A 19,962-nucleotide genomic window follows, 5' to 3' on the forward strand; every position below is an offset into this window, starting at 1 on the left:
TTCGAAGAAAAAAAAAACGTTGTTATAAGCTTATTATAGTAATAATTCAAATAACGTAGTAGCACACAGCATAAAGTCTTGTTCGCATCTTTTTTTTAATATTTTTTTTATCAGAAACTACTTTGGAAACTTACGAAAAAACTTTCAAATTCTGGATTACGTTTCTTCAAAAAATATGAAAAGTAATTTTTAAAACATATTTTAAAGGTTAATTTAAAATAATAATCATAAAAAAACATGCTTTTTTTTTGGATTACGTTTTACGCTATAAAAACATATTACTTCGTACATTATGTTGATAGAATGAGGCAAACGCAAGCTAAAAATTTCAAAATATGTAATATAATAATGATAATAATGCATAAAAATAATGAGTACTATTTTGTATTTCTTTGGGTCCAACACGGTTTGTAATTGCATGCAAATTGTGTTAGATAATTTCACTGGAAACGCAAAAGTATAAAATTTATAAAATGTTGTTGAAACTTTTCTTACATTTTGAATGTAGATCAATCTGTTAAGCACTATCAACTGTGAATCAAGTAGCTACAATTTATTAATTTAACATATTTTACATGCATCTTGCTGTTTATGAAAATATAACAACTTAGACAATGAAAATCTGACTACTCTCATTTATAAGTAGCGTTACTTATTGTTTTTAATTGTTATTGCACTCGATTGATACTGTATATGTTATTGTGAATGACCGAAATTGGTGGTTATTGACTTTCTCCGATGAATGTTGACAATCACATTGTCGCTTTGGTAAATGTCCGAAATATATACTAGGTCTAGTTAAGTGCCACTGCTCGGCATACATTTGCCGGGTATGCCTTGCTTCAAAGTTATTTTACGATTCAGTGCCTCTCCCCGGTATAATTTGCCTGGTATTCCGATCACTGATGTTTCTCCTAATCTATCCTCAGAAGATATTAAAATATCGAATAAATATTAATAATATCAGCAAATAAATTAATATAAAATCGGATATAACAAATATTTCGGACATCCACCAAAGCGACAGTGTGATTGTTGACATTCACCAGTTCTCTTGATTCACGGCAACATATATAACTTAATTTCTCAGCAAGTGCAGTAGGAAATACCTTTGGAATTCTTTTATTTCAAAGTAACACTATTATACGTTAAAAAAGTTACGTTTTAAGACAATTGTAGCACCTTTAAATTTTAACTGCAAGTCTAATTCTAACCTACGTTAAATCAAACAGTAAACCTAAATCTATTAAATAAAAGTGCCGAAATTTCAAACGATAAATTTTTTAATCAAATTTAATAAGTTCTTACAGTAGATAAAAAATAATTGCAAAGGTAAAAACAGCAGTTTTTTTATTTTATTAATTAGCTTAATTTTTTAGCTTCCATTTTTTTCCTACATCCCTGTATACCGTACTATAATTTGCTGTTTAAGAATTCATGTAAAAATGATTAAGTAAATAGTGGTGTATATTTGAAAGCTGTAAATGTCAATTTATAAAAGAGACTAATAAACTATCATGTCAGTTTATAAACAAGACTTATAAACTGATATTTAAGATTAATATCATTATTATAATTTGAGTGATTATTTATTTGATAGTTAGACTCATTTATTACATTAACGCCTCAGAAATAACCAAAAGGATTCTTTTGAAGATCCAATTTCAGATAATTTTGTATTTTCATCTAATTTTTTGTAACAAATTTTATACCATTTAATAAAATGAATTTTAAATTATTACATGATATCAAAATAATGTATGTTCAGATAAAAAAGAAAATATATAAATTAACGTTATTAAATGATGTATATTGTAAGCTTTTTTAGTCATAGATATTATAATCTAGGAAGATCGTCCTTACTATGAATTTTTAAAATCCTTATCAAAAATGAAAGTTAAAAAGTATTCCCACGGGGGGTCACGAATTAATATTTAAAGGAGGGAAAAAAAAAACATTAGCGAATTTATTTATTCATTAATTCGCGTAACTACACAGTTTGGTTTTTGCATTTTTTTCCTCATAAATTCATTTTAATGATATTTTAACTTCAAACACATTATAAAGATAAATAAATAAATGAACAAAAAATTTTATTTTCTAAGAGAAAAATTACAAATCATTTAAAATAAATTTAAAAAAAAAAGAAAAAAAAAAGCGGATAATAATGGTATGTTTTTCTTACCCAAACATTATTCTTAAGTTTAATTACTGTTATAGAATATAATATCATTAGTATTGCGACTTATTTACAGAAAATAAAAAGAAGTTAAACCTAAACCACAAATAAATGACTTAGACGACTGTCTATTTTTATATGTAAAGAATTAGTTGTACATTTTAAATTATTGTTAGGTTTTAATAATTTTTGCATTAATTGCAGTGCTATAAATTTTTCAGAAATAATCATAAAATAATTTGTCCTAATTGTTAATCATAAATCCTTATCCTTTTTGTTTTGACAAGAATCAAAACGGAAGAACTGTCCGAGTGCATTTGACCAAAAAGAAATCAATGGAATAAAAGTTGATAAATTATCCCGTATATTTATTAATTTGACGTTAATTTTTTAACTCTAAGTATCGCATAAGGTGGTTTAACATGCCCACTTTTCTTAGTCCAAACCAAAGATAAGCGAAATTTTGCTAACGTTGTGTAATAGGCATGTGGCGCAACCTTGGATGGACGCAACCTTTGTCCGAAGAAGAGCTACATTTTGCTAACGTTGCGTAATACGTGTTGTGTGACGTGAACATCACGTGATTATTTTAGCGAATAACAAGAAAGTATGATTTGACGATAACTGTTTATTATTTTGCTGTTTTTAATAAAAAGGTGAATGCCAACCGTAACCGCATCATCTTAAGTTTTTGTGTGTAAAGGTGACAGATGGTTATCGAGTTTACGTGGCGTGATATTTAGTAAGTTTACGAGAGTCGTGTTATTGTATTTAAAAAAAAATAAAGAAGTTTGAAACAATGTCTTCTAGTGAAGAAACAACTGAATTGAAGGCTGGTCACCCTCCTGCAGGTAATTTTTATATGTAAACATAAAATGTTTGCTTTGTGATACGTTTTGCCATCTTGTCAGAACAGACCATTACGTTGCATTGCATTGCTTATACGTCAATTCAGTTTATCCATTCCTAGTTATAATGTTTATGTAATTGAGTGTATTTTTGTTTAATAAAAAGTAGTATGCTCAACTTTGCAATTTTTTAGAACTATTTATTTCATAAAGGGTTAAAAACTGATAAAATTGGAAAACGCAATGTTTTGTCATTGTTATTCAATGTCACAACAGATCATATCTTGCTCTTAAAACATTAACTGTGTGGATATAGCTATGTTTTTTTTCTTTTTTTTCCTCTTTAATACTTCTACTTTGTTTTGATGTGTTGACAAGTTTTATTTTGCTTTTATTTTGTATTTGAGATGTTTACTTTCTCTTTTTAAGTATAAAAGAGTATATTTGCTATCGCTTGATATGCATGTATCTTAATTTTCGTTACATATAAAAATTGTTACTTTAAAACTTGTGCAGTTAATTTATTCAACAGTGAAGTATAGTGATAAAGTAAATTAAATATGAGTATATTTTCTATGGTGCAGACCCGTAATGTGATGATGAGCTCAATATCTCAAGCTAATTTCCTTTTATATTTTGACCAAGCTATTGACCAGAAAAGGCGAATTATTGTTTTTAATTTTGTGAATTTTCACAAGTTCAAAAACCAATCTGTGATGGTAATTGACACAAACACATATCGATGTGAAACATTCTCCATTCAGTTGTGTAGTTTTAATGTATTAAAACTACACCATGTAGCTATATGCATGTTAGAAGAGGATAACCGGAGCTCATTAGTCAAATAATGTGTTATATTAGAAGGGGTTTAGTCCCCAAACCTACACGCCTGTATCAATTGCATGTGTCAATAGTTATGTAATATATTTTATAGTCCTCAGAAACAATACATCCAACCAATCTTTTTCTGTTGGTCTAAAATCTTAAGTAGATTTAGTTTTTAATTTTTAATCTAAATCTTCAGGTTAATTCTTTTGCAAAACTTTTCAAGTAAGGGATAGTGCAATCGCATTCCAATGAGTTGAACCGGATTCGAATCCCATCGATGGCTGGTCTATATGAATTCCGCATCCGACTTGCACTGACCACAGTGTTGACATGAAATATCATCATTGGTAGACGGATCATGGGTTAGAGTCCCCTTGCCGTCAGGCTAACTGTGGGAGGTTGTCGTGTTTTTCTCTCCCTGTAACACAAATGCGGGTTAGTTCCATCAAAAAGTCCTCCACGAAGGCGAATTTCTCCCAATACTTCCCAGGAGTTCCCTTGTCTTTGTCTTCTGGATTGGGTTCCAAATTACAAGGCTACGGAGTTGAACATTAGTAATCGTAAACCCATACATTTGGGTCGGCTGTTCAACGATGATTATAAAAAGCAGGTGTTAGTCAGGTTGGTAGGGTAGGGTACTGGGCCCATGACTCCCCGCGTAGCCCCGTGGCAGAATCACGGCGACATGGTCGCAGAACGTTATCGAGTTGTTGCAGAAAGATTTATCTTTTGTAAAGTACAAATAAAGTTTATTTTTCTGCAGAAATTTTCGAATTATTTTTATCTTTTCTTCAGCATTATGTTCAAGAGATGTCTTTCTCGCGCATTGGAGTGAAAAAATGCTTGTGATTTTTTTTATTCGCCTTTGATAATAATGAAAAAGAATAATGAAGTAAAAAAATTTAGTTTTCTTTTATGCAGAAATTTTCGGTTTAAGTTTTTTAATGCAGTCATTATTACTATTGATTTCCACATAGTTTTTATAATCCGATATTTTTATTACAATATTATTTATTACAACAACTGAATCTCGAAATGAAAACACGTATTTAGTAGCCCTTTTCATCATCTGATTTGCATGGTTTCGTCGTCAATCTTTTTCTCTCTGGTAGTTACTGCTACGTATTTCACAATTTTTAAATTATTTCTTTAATGTGATAATGATTTACAAAATGTGAAAGAGAAAATAATTCGTGTGTTTTCCCCCTACAAAATGCGAGAACATCACCCATAATATTAGAATAAAAAAAATTGCATATTTAATTAAAAAATTATTTTATTTCATCCAAAAAAAATATTATTTTTTTTTTTGTTAAATTTTTGAAGCTTCTGTTACTTTAGTTTAGTAACATGTATATTTGTTATTTTTAAAAGTATCTTGCAGAAAGATATTATTATTGGAGGTATATCACAGAAAGTCGGAAAAAATTCTGCCACAGGGCCTGATGAACTTTAATGGTGACTGATAAACTTTAAATCTGTTGATTCTCAAAGTCCTCCATGTTCCCATCATACCATAACAAATCATACCTCTGGGGGTACTGATCCAGGAGTTTCCTTGTCTTCTTGTTTTGGTTCAAAATTACAAGGCTATGGAGTTGAACATTAGTAGTCGTAAACCGAAAATTGGTCGGCTGTATAAAATATTAAAAAAAGTAGGAGTGACTGAGGGAAAAGGGTTTACTCTTGTTTTTCGATAATTTTAACAAATTAATAATTTTCATATTTTATTTGTAAATTAGTAAAATATCTAAACATGAAAACATTCATTTGAAGTTCATTTTGTGTACTAATAGCAAAACTAATTTATATTTATTTAATTGTAAATTGCTTCGAGATTTTGATATTAGATTTAAAAATATAAAAATTAGTACACATATTACTATCAGAACATCCATCTTGTGTACTAAGGCATGATGTCAAAGTTCATCCTCACTGTTTATCATTTTTCAGTAAAAAAAATACAATTTTGTAGTTAATCCTGGTCCTAACTGTTATTACAAAAGTGCCTTGTTCAGCTTTTTTTCCTTATTAATTATAAAATTGCTTGTTGGAAAGACCTGTAGCAGAATTTTTTTGGACTTTTTAGCGACATACTTCCCTAGCACTAATATTTTCCTTAAAGATACTTTAACAATTACTAATTTAAAGTAACAGAGATGTTGTGTTTACAGAGAAAAGTATATAATAAAAAATATATAAAAAATTTTAATTGTAAATTTTTTTTTAAAATTCTAATATAGTAGCTGATTTTCTTGCATTTTGTAGGCGGGGAAAATGCACTAATTATTTCCTCTTTCAAATTTTGTAAATAATTACTCAAATTAAAATTTTTAAATGAATTAAACGATAATAAATTAAAATTCGTACATAAATTAAAAATCGTAAAATATGTGCTGTAACTCCCAAAATAAAGATCGATGACGAAATCACGTGAATAGGACTCTTTAAATAAGAGATACTCAAATAAGTGTATGTAAAACATGGTTTTCTTTTTATAAAAAAAGAAAAGAAAGAGCATTTCTTTTTGCGAATTATCTTTTAAACTTTTGCGATTTCTGAATTTTTTTATTTTATATTAATTTTAAAATCTCAAATGAGGATATGTCAAGATTGTTTCTTTCCTCTCTGATGGGTAAGCGACATCTTTGAACAAAAATTCCGCTGAAAAAGAAACATTTCTCAAAACATTATTCAGATCCGAAAACCAAAATTTTTTTCCTTTCCGAAATGAATAATCTTTCTGCAAAACCTCTGTAACGCTCTATGAGAATGTCGTCCCAATTCTGACACAGGGCCGGAAAATACCTACAAGTTTTAATCTCTGAATTCTTGATATTTTTTTTGTTTTTCCTCAAGTTCTAGCTGTCAAAACATACAAAAATGGATAAATTACTCTCCAAAAAAAGCAATTTTTCAGACATTTGTTTTTTGTTGTTGTATAGTTCATCTTAATCTGTCGTCAATAAATTAACTTTTGTTAGAACTTATAATGCATCCATTAATAAAAAAACATTTAGGATTTAAGTTGTATAGTTTTATGTTGATTTTGTGTTTGTTTTTGAATTTTTTTTTATCAATTTCGTAATTTGTTCATTTTTAACGTATAAAGACGCGACATAAAGTTTTGACTGTAAATGATCATTTAAATTTCCCCATTTAATTTTATTAACAAATTATTTTTAATATGCATTCAAATTTTGCACTATTTATTGTATTGCTTCAAAATGATTTATTAGTAAGAGATTTGCTTTTGCTTCTAAAATTACAAAACTTTTAATTTTACTTAAAAACATAGGTTTATAAATTGGAAAGCAAAGTTTTTATGCTTTATGAAAAAATCTGGAGAGTGAAAAACTCAAGGGATTCAAAATTAGCTCTGTGAAAATGAAAATTTTTACAGAAAACAGAGGAATTGTTATTTTTGGACTTATTATGAAAAAACGTTAAATTCTTTAAAACGTTAAATTATATAAATTCAAGAGCGGATTTTAGGAGTATTAATATGTAGGTGATTTTAATATTTAATGGAAACAGAAAGTATGTACGAATTGTTTTGTATTTATATTGATTATCTGACTTGAAGTTTAACGTGTTTTTAAGATTTTATTTCTTTTTTCCGTCTATTACTATTCTGTTTTCTCGGCTGATATATTGCATTGCAGTGTACCATTTTCTTTCATTAAGTTGTTGCTGCTCTAATTAATCATTAAAAACTTTTCGAGAAAATTTTTTCTAAAACTATTTCTAGAAATAAGGTATGAATCCTAAAAAAGCTGCCATAAATTTGCTCTAGAAAATTTTATAAAAATTGATTATAATAAAGCATTTTATTGATTAAATCTTCATAAGTTATATAGAAGAAAAACAAAAAATTAACTAAAACTTAAGAGAAAAAATATAGGATTTCTGAGAATTTGTTCCCATAGTTTTCTCTCCAGGTATAAGGTCGAAACTTTAGTTGCAGAAATAGCCTGCTTTTTATAATACAAAGTCTCATGTCCAGACATCCATTTACAGGAAAGGTCTCTTTTCCAGGCATTTTTTAACAACCAAAGCTCTTTTTCCCTTTTTCAAAAAAATTTTTTTTTACACTTGCGTTCTGTTTAAAAAAAAGTATTCAGGGATAATAATAACCTGCTTTTTCGCTTCTTTATGATTTTTAGAATTCCGATTTTTGTTAGATTTTAATTGTTTCCGCTATAATTTTTAAAAAAAATTGGATATCACAGGAACCAAATCTGGCATTTCACTACAGCACACACACAAAAAAAAATCTCTTATTTTTTTCCTCACAAATCTCTCATAGAAGGATTATTACCGTTTAGAATCAAGCACTCAATTTCAGAGAACATAAATTTTACATTTTGAAAAAATTGCAGGTTTGTTGAGATGAAATTGTCACAACTAAAGTAGGAATTCAAAATATTCATAAGCATGATTCGGAATTCACAGGTTGTAATAATATTAAAAATGAAATCAAAATTTTAAAAACTAATCTATGTGGAATTCCCAACCTGCTGAAAATGCAATTGACCAGATCACGTGAACAATAAAATTGTCGCAAATCATTGCTTCAAAAAGTGATTCTGCTAGTATTAAAAAACCCTGAAAATGCGTAGTAATAACTGATAAAATGCGCTCATAAATCCACGCGGGATTGCGAGTGAATGGTCAATAATTGAGTGCAAAGTGCAAGATTCGAAATTAGCCGAACAAAATATTGTAATAAAATTGTGCTGCGAAAATGCTGCAATCACTCACACCACATGGATTTATTTGTTGATTGAAATTGGCATTAATTATCTTCTATTTTTAATTGAATAAGGATATTTTAATGTTTACCTTAAACACCTATTATCTAGAAAAATCTATTTTCTGGACTTACCAAAGTCCAGATGATTTTGTGTATGGAACTTTCCGAAACTTTTACTACCTGTTAAAAGTTAATCAAATTTAGAATGTACAGAAATGGTGTACTTTTTTTTTAATAAAAAATTTAAATACCAACAGCAAACTTATGTTTTATTTTGTATAAATTATATGAAAATGCCCAGACTGTATGTTTTTGCCTTTATTTCTAAAGTTTTTATGTTTCTGTAATCGTAATTGACAGACTAATATTTTCTAGGTGTTTAAAGATAATGTAGTTGATATATTGTCAGGATTTTATTTCAAGTTTTGCAGTTTGGGTATTTATGCTTGCTTTTAATTTTTAGTTAAAGCAGGAGGTATGCGAATTACTCAGCATAAGGTTCATACCCATGAAAAACCGGTTGAAACAAAAAAAGTTGATGGTGAAGAAGAGGAGGAGGAAGAAGTTGTAACTCCTAGGTATGAATATTTCATATCATTTACATATTTAATTGCATTGTATTTCTCATCGATGCTTACCCACTTATGGAAAGGATTCAGAGCTTTTGATGTTACTTTCAGAAATGAATAAAAATCTCTAAAAATTTTCTGTAATAACTTCAAAGAGGTCTTTTTTTTCTTCTTCTCAGTTAAAATCTTTAATGGAATAATACCTGACTAAATATTTTTGATAAAATTGGGGAAACTTTTTTTGTTTCTTGTTGCATAAGATTTTTTAGAAGATCTCAGATACTTTTGTATTGCTGTTTTCAAATCGGCGATCTGTTTCTCTCACCAAGCTCTAGTTTTTTAAAATGGCATTTTTAGTCTTTTGTCTAACTAGATGTCTGCTAGGAGAGCTTCTCTATTATGAACTGTTTCTTTTTGTGCTACTGAGCAGGTGATATTAGAGAAGTGCCCCTAGCCGCGTACAATGACATTCCAAGTATAGGTTTCTATGCAGCTTTAATCCTGATGATGTGCCCTAACTCTCCCAGAAGTTTGTTGCAACATTTATGTGATCCTCCTGTTACATATAACGTTTTTAAACTTGTACATTTCGAAAAAAAATAGATTAAAGTATTTTTAAAAAAATCTGTAGCTTAGAAGCAATACTAATTTTAGATTTGAAATTCCCACTCCCGAATTAGGCAATATCAAGTATTTGCATGAATGCAACAATTTGTTCCCTAGTGTAATTTTTGTAAATTTTTTTATTAGAATTTAGGCATGTGTTTAGTAATTCTGATAAATTTCTACATAAATTTTTTAGATACCTTAATTAATCAGATTACTGGTTCAAGATTTAAACTTTTTTTTTCAGCATTAATGTTCAAGTGTTAAGGTTTCATAAGAGAAAACTACCCATCTATTTAAATTTTATGCTTGCTCAGAAAAATGTTGTAGATTACACTTGCCGGTTTTTATCTTTTGTGCATCTTTATGAATGGAGTCTGTAGTAAACATTGGATTTTTATCTCTGAAATGATATTATTAACCTGATAACTAAAATCACATTATCAGTGATAATCTCTTATTTTCTACCTTAACTGTCTTACTTAATAAATACTCAACTAGTTTTATATGTGTGATAATTTTGAAAGATGCATGTAACAAAATTAAAAGAAAAAAAAAATTAGGTTTTTGGTAATATTCTTGTGCCTTTCTTTTTTAAATCTTTAGACCTACAAATAAAATAATAAATCTTAAGTACCTTGTTCTAATTTAGTTCTTGGGTTTCTATAAATTGAATTGACTTATTCATTCAATAACTTTGTAATTTGAATGAATGTTGTTGCATTGTGATAAATTCCCGTAATGCATATACTAGGTATCAGATTTCAAGGGAAATAACTAGGGAGCTTCCTAGTTTCAACAATTCAAGTTGAAAAAACAATGTAAAATGAGGAATTGCTTGCATTTGGATTGCATGCTTGTTGTGTTGATTGGTCTGAGAAATTTATTTTCATAAAAGTATTTATTCCGGCAACTCTTCATTCTTGTGTGCTCATACCTTAATATGCTGAGTTACTTAAGTTTTCAAAAAGATTTTTATATTTCAAGATATTGTCTTTGTACATTAGCTTTAAAATGTAAGCAATTTGAGTCAAAAAAGCTCTGTGGGGTTGGGGGGGGGGTTACAATGAAATTTCATTGTGAAACTTAATTTTAAACAATGTACTACAGTAAGATACAAAAATGCTTTTGGTAATTTAAGTAATTGGTTGCTTTTTAAAAATGTAGTCTAGTTGGTCTGTTTTTTGCTTTGAATCTGGTTATTTTTTTTTATGTATATAAGATGGAGAAGCACTTTGATTACTTCACTCACACAAAGCTATTTATAGCTGTTACAAAACCCTTTGAAAACTTTTACTTATGACCTAACTTTGTCTGTTAAAATTTTTGAGTTCGTCGTTTGTTATTGCAAACCTTTTTTTTTTCTTTCCAAATTGAAGAATTAAGACATTTATAAAGTAACATTTATCATTAAAAAAAGGTGAGATTGTCAACTTCCTCATTAGAATCTTTTGTTTACTAATTATAATAAAATTGTACGACAATAATAATTAAGTTCTCATTGGAGTTTTAATAAAGCTATAATTTTTGTAAAACTTAATTTTAAAAATATTGGTTAGAAAGTTAAAATATATTTATTTTTACTATTAGTGTTAATATTAATTTTTAAAAACTATTTTAACATGTTTGTATATATATTTCAGTCCTCCTAAGCAGCAAATAGTGATTTCTGGAGCTATAGCTAAAGTAAGCATGAACAGTTTTTATGTTCCTCATTTGTCTTTGTTTATTACATTAAATGCTGTTTTGTTCTATGATTTCGTATATTATTATGGCCTTAATTGTGTAAAACGATTGCTTATACCTGTACTGCGTCTTAGAGATTCTTTGAGTTCATTCTTGAGTGATTTTCAACAGTTTAAAATACCTGGGACATTTTTTTTTTTAAAAAAGTTTTGCAGAAGGAAGTTACTTACTGGATTTTATTTATTTTGAAACTAAAACGAACTTATCTTTGGCATTGGAATATGTAAATGTTTCAAAAACTTTTGAATTTATTGTTGCTAAGTATTTTGTCAAGTGTCACTCATCATTTCTCTCAGTGAGGAACATGTTTAAAGCAAATATTAAGCCAAGAATTTATTTTCAAATTATTTTATTTTGCCTATATCTAATTAAGGATTTTAATGATTGCCAAATCATTGATCTGTAAGAATCATAAAATAAAAAGTTTTTTAACGTTTTTGTAAAAGCAAAATATTGACTGAAAGAATTAGGTTTAGAACAGAATATGTAAAAATAAAATTTATTATATTTTTTTAATATATCATAAAAATATCTAACTGTTGCTTCTGGATTGTTTGGAGACATAAATAACTCAAAATTGAAAATCTTATATAATTTTTTAAAACTTAGTAATTTCTGTTGAACAGTTTTTGTTTTTAAGAAATATTGCTCTCTGTTATAAATTTATTTCATTTGGAGTAATTAGAATTAGCATTTGGTTAAAACTTTATGTATGTTAATATTTTTAAAACAGTCTTAAAAATATTTCTTTCTACAAATTCCTGTGCTAGTTTTTTATTGAATTTTCCCTTTCCTCTGTTTCTTTTATTGCTTATATTTCATTTTTATTAATTTTTTTTGAACTGCATACCTTACTTACAGGTTGAGGTAACATAATAATTTAATTTGCTAAATTTAATTTAGTTTGCTAAAATGGTGTTATGACTGTAAATGACTTGAACAAGCCATTAACACAAATACAACTGAAAATTTTTCTTAAGTGTCCTATGGATTTTCATGATTGCAATTGCAGAACATTATGAATTTTTGCAATTTTTATGCATTTATTATCCAATTGTGAGGTTGCCAAACATTTTTAATAGTTGCAATTTCTTTTTTTTAAAGTAGAAGTTAAATTTTTATGAATATTTAGCTTACGGCTCATGTTAATTTCATCATAATTCTGTCTGGCAGGGTGTAAAGTATTCCATACTTCAGAAACTAATATTTTAACTCTAAACTGTTATGTAAACATTTTGCACAGTGAAACTTGTGATTAAAATTACCTGAATTTGGTTAATTCAAATAAAAATGCAACATTTGTGCAGATTCTTTCTTTGCTTTAAAACTAGACGAAATTTACAATATTTGAATAAAAATCTTTGAACCTAAACTAATAATAATAAAATCTCCTACGGTCACTGTCAACATTGGGTATTGATATTTTCATTCAATTTAAATTTTATAGAATCAAGGCTGAATTAAATCAACAATTCATACATATCAGGTTGTTCTAATATCCTAGAATGTTTTTTATTTTTTATCTAAACTAATCTACTTTACTGAATAAATGATACATTTAATGTAAATAACTATTTCAGATTTCAGTAAATTGAAATTTGGGTTTTTAGGTTATATATATGAAATAAAATGTTTCACTTGTGTAATATTAATGACTCAAATTTCCACTTGATTGTTTGGTTTAAGTGAGAATTCATGATATCGAACTTGGTTTCTTCCATCTTTCTTTCTATTCTAGTTTGAGCTAGACCTCACTTAGGTTGTAAACATTTACTTTAAACTAAAATAAGCCTTTTTTTTAAAGAGTTTTTTAAAAATGTTGAATACCAACTTTCGAACCGACTTAAGTAATACCCTTTTTTACCAAAGTAAGGGGACTAGCATTGAGGTGTTAAATCTTGGTAATGTAATACAACAGCTTGAGCCTTAATCTGATGTCTCTTGATAAAAAAAAATTTCCTGATTTGTTGATACTATTTTGATTGATTTATTTTTTGAAGGGTGATGCAGATTTTCCAGCAGAAGCTATTCAAGCATTCCACAACAAGCCAATGCCTGCACACGATTTTAGACCAGCTAATAGTAGGCCAAATATTATTCATCAGCCTAGGAAGTAGAATGTAAATCCTGCTGTACGATACAATGTTTGTTACACAATCTGTTAACTTCCATGTGTTGGCTGCTGCTTCAAAAGACCAATATTGTTTTTTTTTTTTTATTATTGGGAACATTTTTGTTATATTTTTATGAACTGTGTTGACAAAATCAGCTGTACTGTTGATGTATTAACAGATTAAAGAATTAAAGATTTTTTCAATTAAGTTTAATATAGTTCTTGGAGTCTTATCGCTTTTTCTTCTTTTTTTGAAATACTCAATGATTTTCGTGGAATAAATGGGAAAGAGAAAATCAAAAAAGTTTTGCATGTTTGTTCATTAATTATGATACTGATCTCAATAGTTTGTTTTGCAGGAGATTTGATATCTGATGTCACATAAAATGTTTAGTTTAAGAGCCAGTTTTTTTTTTATTTAAACTGACAAATTAGGTATTGTTGAAATTTTTAAGAAATATTCTTAAAGTAAAACTATTAGATTCTGAGATACGTGTTATTTTATTTTTGCAAAATGACGTGACTGAAGGTTATCTGGTATTTTTAGAAAAATACCTTGAAACTTTTCAGTTTTTGCAATTTTTAAGTCATAAAAAAGAAGATACATATTTTGCTAAAATACTTATTAGCTCTATGTTGGCACTATTAGACTTTTGTGGTCAAGAATCTAAGGAGAAAAATTTATTCTTAGAATTTTGAGTAACTGTAATGGGGCACAGTAGGCAAATGCCAACTGTGCACCATTACAGTTTTCTTAACCTTGGAATCCCCACAGTTTTGTCCTCAAGTATGCTTTGTACTCATTTTGAAGGCCTAAGTCAGGCTTGCCCGGTCCGATGATAGAACTCTGAACATGTTGCTCGGGAGAGCGAAGCACTATCATACAGTCACCACATATTACATTTCATAAATACATACAAATTTATTAGTATATTTGGTACAATTAGAAGTTATTTAATCAGGGTCTCAAACAACACACTGGGTGCGGCAACTCTCAACATTCTTAAATTTTTTTTTTATTGAAATAGAATACTAAACTCAGTGGCGCGACGGCCCATAGAGGGCCAAGGCCTACTGTGCCCATCTCAGTTTTCTTGACCTTGGGCTCTGGGGTGCAGCAGCAGATGTTCCGGTAAGGTGGTCAGCCGAACGCGGAACCCCCAGTGTTTAGTTCCCAAGCATGCTTGGTACTCATTTATCGACCCACTGAAGGGATGAAAGGCTGAGTCAACCTTGCCCGGCCCGAGGATCGAACCAGGGACCTGTGGCACGACAGCGCGAAGCGCTACCGCTCAGCCACCGGGCGTCGAAATAGAATACTGCATTGCGATAAATCAGTGATAATTGAATTGTAAAATTTCTATCTTAAAATTATCTAAGTGTTTCAAAATACCTCTTCCTACAGTTTTTCTCTGGCTTACACTATTGCTGATGCAAAATAAAATTGCAGTTGTCAAAATTGAAATATAATAGACAGAATTAACAAAATAAGTTTAGGATTTTATTCATCTGATTTTATTATATTATAAAAACTAAAAACAATGTAACAGGATATATAAGGATGTTTTAATGTGATAATTTGCGGTTAGAAACATTTCATAAGAGAAAAATCTGTTCACCTTGGTTTAGAGTTGCTAATGTATCATTAGATAACATAATATTTTGTAATTATTTTAAGTTGAAAGTTATTACATAGCTACTGGTAACACAAGGCATAGAAATGCTGCAAGGCTAAAGTACTAAAAAAACATATAGAGAGTAAATTTTTTTACAATGAAAAACTACTGCAATGAGTCGTATACAGAGATAATTATAAAACAAGTTATTTAAAATAAATTTATTATGTACAAATCAAAATGATACAATGTTATTACCGAGTTGTCATTTTTTCCGTCTTTTCTGAGTTTGTTTTCTCCAAGCTGTAATATAATTAAAAAAAATATTAAATTCTCAAATTAAATAAAGTATAATATAGTTAAGTAATGAATAGTAAAAATTCAACTTCATAAAATGTATGTTTAAATACATAATAAGAAGAATTAATTATTTAATATGAATATATTAAATGTTAGCCCTGATTCATTTTAACAAAAGAGTATATCAACTAAATCACAATATAATAAGCATGCTATTATAATAACAATGTTTAGTTAGATAATGTTATTAGTTCTGCAATGCAATGAATCGAATGACGGTATAAACAATATTGTATTTTTAAATTTGCATTAAGATGTCTGTAATGCAAATTTCACACATGAAGTAAAATATTATATACTGCTACAAATTAACTACATGACATTAAAATACAAAACTATTCAAAGTAAATTCTATTATTATACAATAATTCTTCAAAACAAATTGAAAATATTTTGAGAAATAAAAAATTTCAATATGATCTTCATAAGGACAAACTTTCACATTTCTGTAAAAACACATCTATGAGGCATTGTCAACAAAATGTACATTTTTAGGCAGAGTTAGTCGATTTAAATCGCCGATTTAAAATTTTTTATTTTGAAGAGAAATCATCAATTTAAACATTACAAAATATTTTAATATGAGATTATTATTAGATTTTTTTATTGATCTTCATAGTTTTCAAGTTTATTGTAAGTATTTTGCTATCAGGGGTCTGTCCAGGCATTTTGTGAAAGGTCCTGTTTTTGAAAAATTGGGAAAAATCTACCCATAATTTGTGAATCTAAAAGTAATGTTAAGTCACATTCTTTCAACCAGGGTCCTGCTTTGGTGAATTTGTACAAATAGGATCCTGTCATTGCAAAAAACTCTTTCAAGGAGTTTTTAAATTATAAATAGATACAAGATTATACTCAACACTGTAAAATTGTAATAAAAAAAAGTACATTTTCAAAAAGAAATGCTAATTGCTGCCACTAAATTAGAGATGCAACATACAAATATTCTATATTTAGCCTATACTACTCAAATGATGAATGTTTGACGAATATTGAAAACAAAATCACTTAAATTTTTAAAAATTCCAATTGATATACTTAAAAAAAACACAGCTTATGGATCACTTTTAATGTGTTACATATTAAGTAAATTTATAAAATTTTATTTAAAAAAATTGGTATGAAATAGTTTTTATTAAAAAATATTCTATGAATAAATATAAATTATTTATTTACTAAAAGAAAACAAAAAATATCACTTACTAAAATGTACAATAAAATATTAATAAAAATGTAAAAAAACGGATCTTCCTCTTCCTAAATAATTTTAGATTGGATCTTTAGGTTTTAGGACTCAGACTTAATGGCTTGAGGAGGTGAACTCGAATATGCAATTAATAAGTGCAGACTATATTTTGAGATAAGTCAAACACAAAAAAGGAACTTCTGAATAAACATACCTTTCTTTCTACAGTTTCGGATTTCTGACTCCCCCCCCCCACCACCAAAAATAACCCTACAGTAAATTCAATTTCTCAGGAACTATTCAACCGATTTTGATCAAATGTTGTATACCATGTAAAAAAATTTTTTTATGATGCAAAATCTTTTTATTTTAAAATTTTTTTAATGTGTAATAAATTGCAGCACTTGTGTTATGACATTTATGACATTTTAAATAATTATTTTGGATTTTTTACAATGTAAGAACACAGTAAAAATTTATGCATTTTTTTAAAAATGTGCTTAGACAAATTTAAAAACTAGTCATTGTTTTGGATTTTTGTAGCAAAGAACATGAAAATATTTTCAATAAGTCCCTTTTGTGACCAAACACTCTCTTAAAAAAATGTGTAAGCTTGCACTTAGAGAACAAGTTAGAAACATCTATTTTATAATGTAAATTGCAAAAGGAAAGGGTTTATAAAGTGACTGAAAATATTCAGATGTCTAGAAAGTTTATGCAAATTTTTAAGAAAAATTGAAACATAGCATATTTAAATTATGTAAAATATTTATAAAATTATATGTATGACAATATATTCCGCAATCTTTATCAGGTAAACAGAATATTAATGTTTGGAAATTTGAGGGCACAAGGTCTAGTGAATATATTGAATGTAATAGAACATCCAACAGAACTGAAATGAGTTATCAGAGATACACAAATATTTATTTATCTTTTCTTAATGAGCATGATCCTTTCTAATTAATTTTCATCCTTTGGGTTTAATTCATCGAATTTGAAACAATTTGAATTCTGTTTTTTGGAATATGAAGGCATGTCATTTGCCTTCAACCATTCTGATATATTTAGACCTGTCTATATGATACCTGTAAATAGAAACTAACGGTAAATAGACAATAACGTCAGATCCGAATATAAAAGCATTATGTTATACACATAAATATTTAGAAAATTCCTCGCTTTAAAGAATCAAAATTGATTTTTTAAACTTTTAACACTTTGAATATATCAATTCAATTTGTTTATTTACAATTAACAGCATATACGAGTTGTCTTTTTTATGGTGAAAACTCACAAAATCTTTTTATTTTAAAATTTTAAGTTTGAAAATATACCTCAAAACATGTAAGTCAGAGACTCTACTGAATTTATTTAAATTGCGTTAAATGTACGCATACATATGGACTTAAGTTTATACAAGCCACACAAGCATAAATTTTACATACAGATTACAATGCATTAAACATATTAGCATATGTAAGAGTGGATCAGAGTACATAAATATATTTAAATGATACAATAAGTTCAGATTGTAAAAAACTCCATGAAATTAACCAGCCCAAGACAAGATATTTTCGTGTATTGTATTGTTACCAAGTAAAAATTTCAGAAGCTTGTACACTATCTATCTGAAAATAATACTGAAAAACAGCTTGATGTAAAACTGTCGCCATAATGGCAAACGCATTTAAAATAAATCTAATGATCTTGAAAAAAAAATTGATAGGTGGCATTTTTTAAAAAAAAATTCTTGATCACAGTTACTAATAAAATTCATGTTATTAAAACAATAAGTTTTGATAGAAATCACAGAACAGAAAGAATCAGTAAATTATTAAAAATGTCTTACTTTCTTGTTCAGACTCTGATTCGGATGAAGAAGATGACGAGCTACTGGAAGATGATGAGGATGAAGACGATGAATTTTCTTCTACAGATGATTCATTATCATTTTGGGGAGGCAGAACAGGATTTTTAGGTAAATTTTTAAGGTGTTCACGAAGTTCATCACTAATAATGGAAACAAAACAGAAAAAAATTAATTATAAAATAAAATTCATTGACTTGCCCAGAAAAATTCAAACAAAATTCTATGTCACATATTCATTATAGACATCAAATTTTCATAAAAAAGCATTTAAGATTTGATATCGCAATGCTTCACAATTTATTATTCAATGTGAAAAAAAAGTGTTCTACAAATAAAAACAAATATCAAAAATTAGAATACTATTATATTATATCAACCCATGTATTTAGATGTATAAATGACAGATAATTGACATGAGAAATAAGAAAAGTTGAATTTATTTTACTTGACTTTATCGCAAAGAAAAAAAATTAATGTATCTTTTAAAAAGTTACATTAACAATAAAGCCAGCCATCATACACCTTATATACAGTTAAGTTAAAACGTAGTTAACAGAGACAGGATCGATTATTTGGGAACTATACAAGTAGCATTATCAGTGCAACAACACGGAATAAAGAGAAAATATTAAAAATGCTATCAGATTAATCAATTTACAAGTGAAATTAATTAAATGAAAACTGACAACCAATAAAAGGGAAATAACGATGTGCAATGTGGGGGCTAAGGACCTGGCAGGATGCGTAGCCAAATCTTTCCACAAAAAATAAGCACCTTTTAAGCCAGGGGTTGCCAAACTTTTTTGATCATCGACCCCTGTATAATTTTTCGAAATCTCCATCGACCCCTACAAACGTAATTTTCTGTTAATTAAAATAAAACTCTATTAGATACAGTGTTTGTACANCTTTAGAAACTGATAGTAAGTCAGTTATAAAAAAAATTCACAAATTTTACATACTTAATTAGGTATGTGTGATTTGCGTGTTGAGAACTGTTTTTTTTTAAACCCACAATCGACCCTTCCGATTTGGATCGACCCCCATTCGCACCCCTGTCTCAGATCGACCCCCGCTTTCGTTAAATAGACCCCTGGGGGTCTATATAGACCACTTTGGCGACCTCTGTTTTAAGCACTCAAAAAATATTTTTAAGCACTATATACATGAAAAAAATAATTTTTAGAGACTTTACATGATCATGATAAAATAACTAGTTTCTGACCAAGAACTTTTTTCTTGATTATATTAGCCATTACAAAATGATCAAGAGATTTTTTGC

The 19,962-nt window shown here is 28.1% G+C and overlaps 2 protein-coding genes across 2 annotated transcripts in view; one reads left to right on the plus strand and one right to left on the minus strand.

The window, feature by feature from the left end:
* The first annotated feature begins 2,805 nt into the window (after window positions 1–2,805).
* On the plus strand, window positions 2,806–13,853 carry LOC107443181 (death-associated protein 1). Its single transcript, XM_016056972.3, has 4 exons — window positions 2,806–3,030; window positions 9,075–9,189; window positions 11,430–11,472; window positions 13,533–13,853. The coding sequence occupies exons 1-4, from the start codon at window positions 2,979–2,981 to the stop codon at window positions 13,647–13,649; spliced, it is 327 nt and encodes a 108-aa protein (XP_015912458.1). The 5' UTR covers window positions 2,806–2,978; the 3' UTR covers window positions 13,650–13,853.
* Window positions 13,854–15,467: 1,614 nt separating this feature from the next.
* The window catches only part of LOC107443162 (pre-mRNA-splicing factor nucampholin), a 44,326-nt gene continuing 39,831 nt past the window's right edge, over window positions 15,468–19,962 (minus strand). Inside the window, exons 22-23 of the mRNA XM_043046869.2 lie at window positions 18,660–18,820; window positions 15,468–15,564 (exon numbers count right to left, since the gene is read on the minus strand). Of these exons, the coding sequence (XP_042902803.1) occupies window positions 15,527–15,564; window positions 18,660–18,820 (199 nt within the window). The 3' untranslated portion in view covers window positions 15,468–15,526. The remainder of the gene's footprint in view (window positions 15,565–18,659; window positions 18,821–19,962) is intronic.

This window comes from Parasteatoda tepidariorum, chromosome 7 (genome assembly GCF_043381705.1).
Source record: "Parasteatoda tepidariorum isolate YZ-2023 chromosome 7, CAS_Ptep_4.0, whole genome shotgun sequence".
NCBI classification, from domain to species: domain Eukaryota; kingdom Metazoa; phylum Arthropoda; class Arachnida; order Araneae; family Theridiidae; genus Parasteatoda; species Parasteatoda tepidariorum.

Excerpts from the sequence above, each read along its gene's own strand:
- LOC107443181 (XM_016056972.3), top strand. The coding sequence starts at position 2,979 with ATGTCTTCTAGTGAAGAAACAACTGAATTGAAGGCTGGTCACCCTCCT. Across the intron at positions 9,190-11,429 it reads GAAGAAGTTGTAACTCCTAG|TCCTCCTAAGCAGCAAATAG; the intron begins GTATGAATATTT and ends TATATATTTCAG. Across the intron at positions 11,473-13,532 it reads TTTCTGGAGCTATAGCTAAA|GGTGATGCAGATTTTCCAGC; the intron begins GTAAGCATGAAC and ends TATTTTTTGAAG.